Source organism: Lipotes vexillifer, unplaced genomic scaffold, assembly GCF_000442215.2.
Source record: "Lipotes vexillifer unplaced genomic scaffold, Lipotes_vexillifer_v1.1 scaffold652, whole genome shotgun sequence".
Lineage (NCBI taxonomy): Eukaryota > Metazoa > Chordata > Mammalia > Artiodactyla > Lipotidae > Lipotes > Lipotes vexillifer.
In genome coordinates this window covers 396,204-397,647 of record NW_006779703.1, presented here as the reverse complement: position 1 = coordinate 397,647, position 1,444 = coordinate 396,204, and the positions used below count along the sequence as shown (strand labels likewise).

The window sequence follows — 1,444 nt, the reverse complement described above, 5'->3', positions numbered from 1 at the left end:
GAGGGGGGCCTTGGCCACTCGGTATTCAGCAGGTGCCTGGGGACCAGCATCCATGCCCCCCCACCTGGAAGTCCGGTGAGCCTAGCAAAGGCTGAAAGATCTAAGCCCGTGCCCCCCAGGTGGGGACTGTCAGGGGGGGCTCAGGGCCCCGTAAGCTTGCAAAGTGCTCCTCTGATCCCCACAGTGACACCAGGGAGATTGGAGGCTCAGCCCAGTAACACAGGCCCCCTTCTACCCCCTGATCACCTGTGCCCCCGCCTCTTCTCCTGACAGATCTCTGCCGCTGGCCTCAGAGCCGCATGGGAGGGCACCAGGAGGCCGCCCTCACGGGGCAAGGAGGATGGTGTCTGGGGGCAGCACAGGGAGGAGGAGGATGGGGCAGCCGAGCTGGAGGCCGCAGGGGGAGAGAGCAGCGCTGAGCGGGGCTCCGGCACCTAGGGCGGTGTCCCTGCACTGTGGCCAGCTGCTGAGTCGCGGCTCACGCTATTGACTAGAGTTAATGTCATTGTGAAGAGCTACTGAGTGTTTTTCCCCCCTTCAATTTAATGTACCGTTCATTTAAATAGACCAGCTTCAGCGGCTGAAGAACCTCCATATTATGTGCAATACAGCTGAAAAATTATTTATTTATTCCCAGCTTCTTTTCAAAAATGACCAGTCTGGCTTAAACTGTTGCATTCCCTGATACAACAAAAATATAAACAGAAGAAACAGCAGCGGGAAGGGGGAAGAAGCGGTAGGATAGGCAGGTGAAGCAGGAGAACGAGGGTCCTGGGTGAATCAGCCCTGAGCTTCCTGGTAGCCAAAGCGTGAAAGGAAACAGGTGCAGCCGCAGGATCAGGAGGCAGTTTCCAAAGACCCGCCAGGCCCGACTGCGTGCGCCCGGCGCGCGGTTCCGGGGTAACCGGTAATGGTCCCCCGCGCTCTCAGCAGCGCTCGGGTTTGGGGAGGGGCTCCGGGCGGGACACGGATGGGCGAGCGAGGCGGTCCCGGCGCGGCCACCGCTCGCTCTGTGCCAGGCGCAGTGCGCACACGCGAGTGCGCGGAGCCTGAGCCCCGCCCGCGCAGCCCCACCGCGGTGCCGGCCGTCCCCGCGGACGACGAGGAGGACGACGAGGAGGCGGCGGCGGGGGGCGCGGGCGTGCTGGCGCTGCTGGCTGCACCCCTGGCCCCGGGTCCGCGGGCGCCGCGCGTCGAGGCCGCCTTCCACTGCCGCCTGCGCCGGGACGCATCGGTGGAGCGGCGCGCGCTGCACGAGCTCGGCGTCTACTACGTGGTGAGTCCGGGCCGGGGCGGCCAGGGCGGGGCGGGCGCGGCGGGCCCGGGGTGACCGTCCGTGCGCCCGCAGCCCGACGCCGAGGGCGCCTTCCGCCGCGGCCCAGGCCTGAACCTGACCAGCGGCCAGTACACGGCGCCCGTCGCCGGCTTCTACGCGCTCGCCGCC

General features: G+C 66.3%; 1 protein-coding gene across 1 annotated transcript in view; it reads left to right on the top strand.

Moving 5' to 3' along the window:
- ERFE (erythroferrone) overlaps positions 1 to 1,444 on the top strand; it is an 8,381-nt gene that overhangs the window by 4,512 nt on the left and 2,425 nt on the right. The window contains 2 exon segments of the mRNA XM_007452912.1: positions 1,020 to 1,276; positions 1,349 to 1,441. Coding sequence (XP_007452974.1) covers positions 1,020 to 1,276; positions 1,349 to 1,441 — 350 coding nt within the window.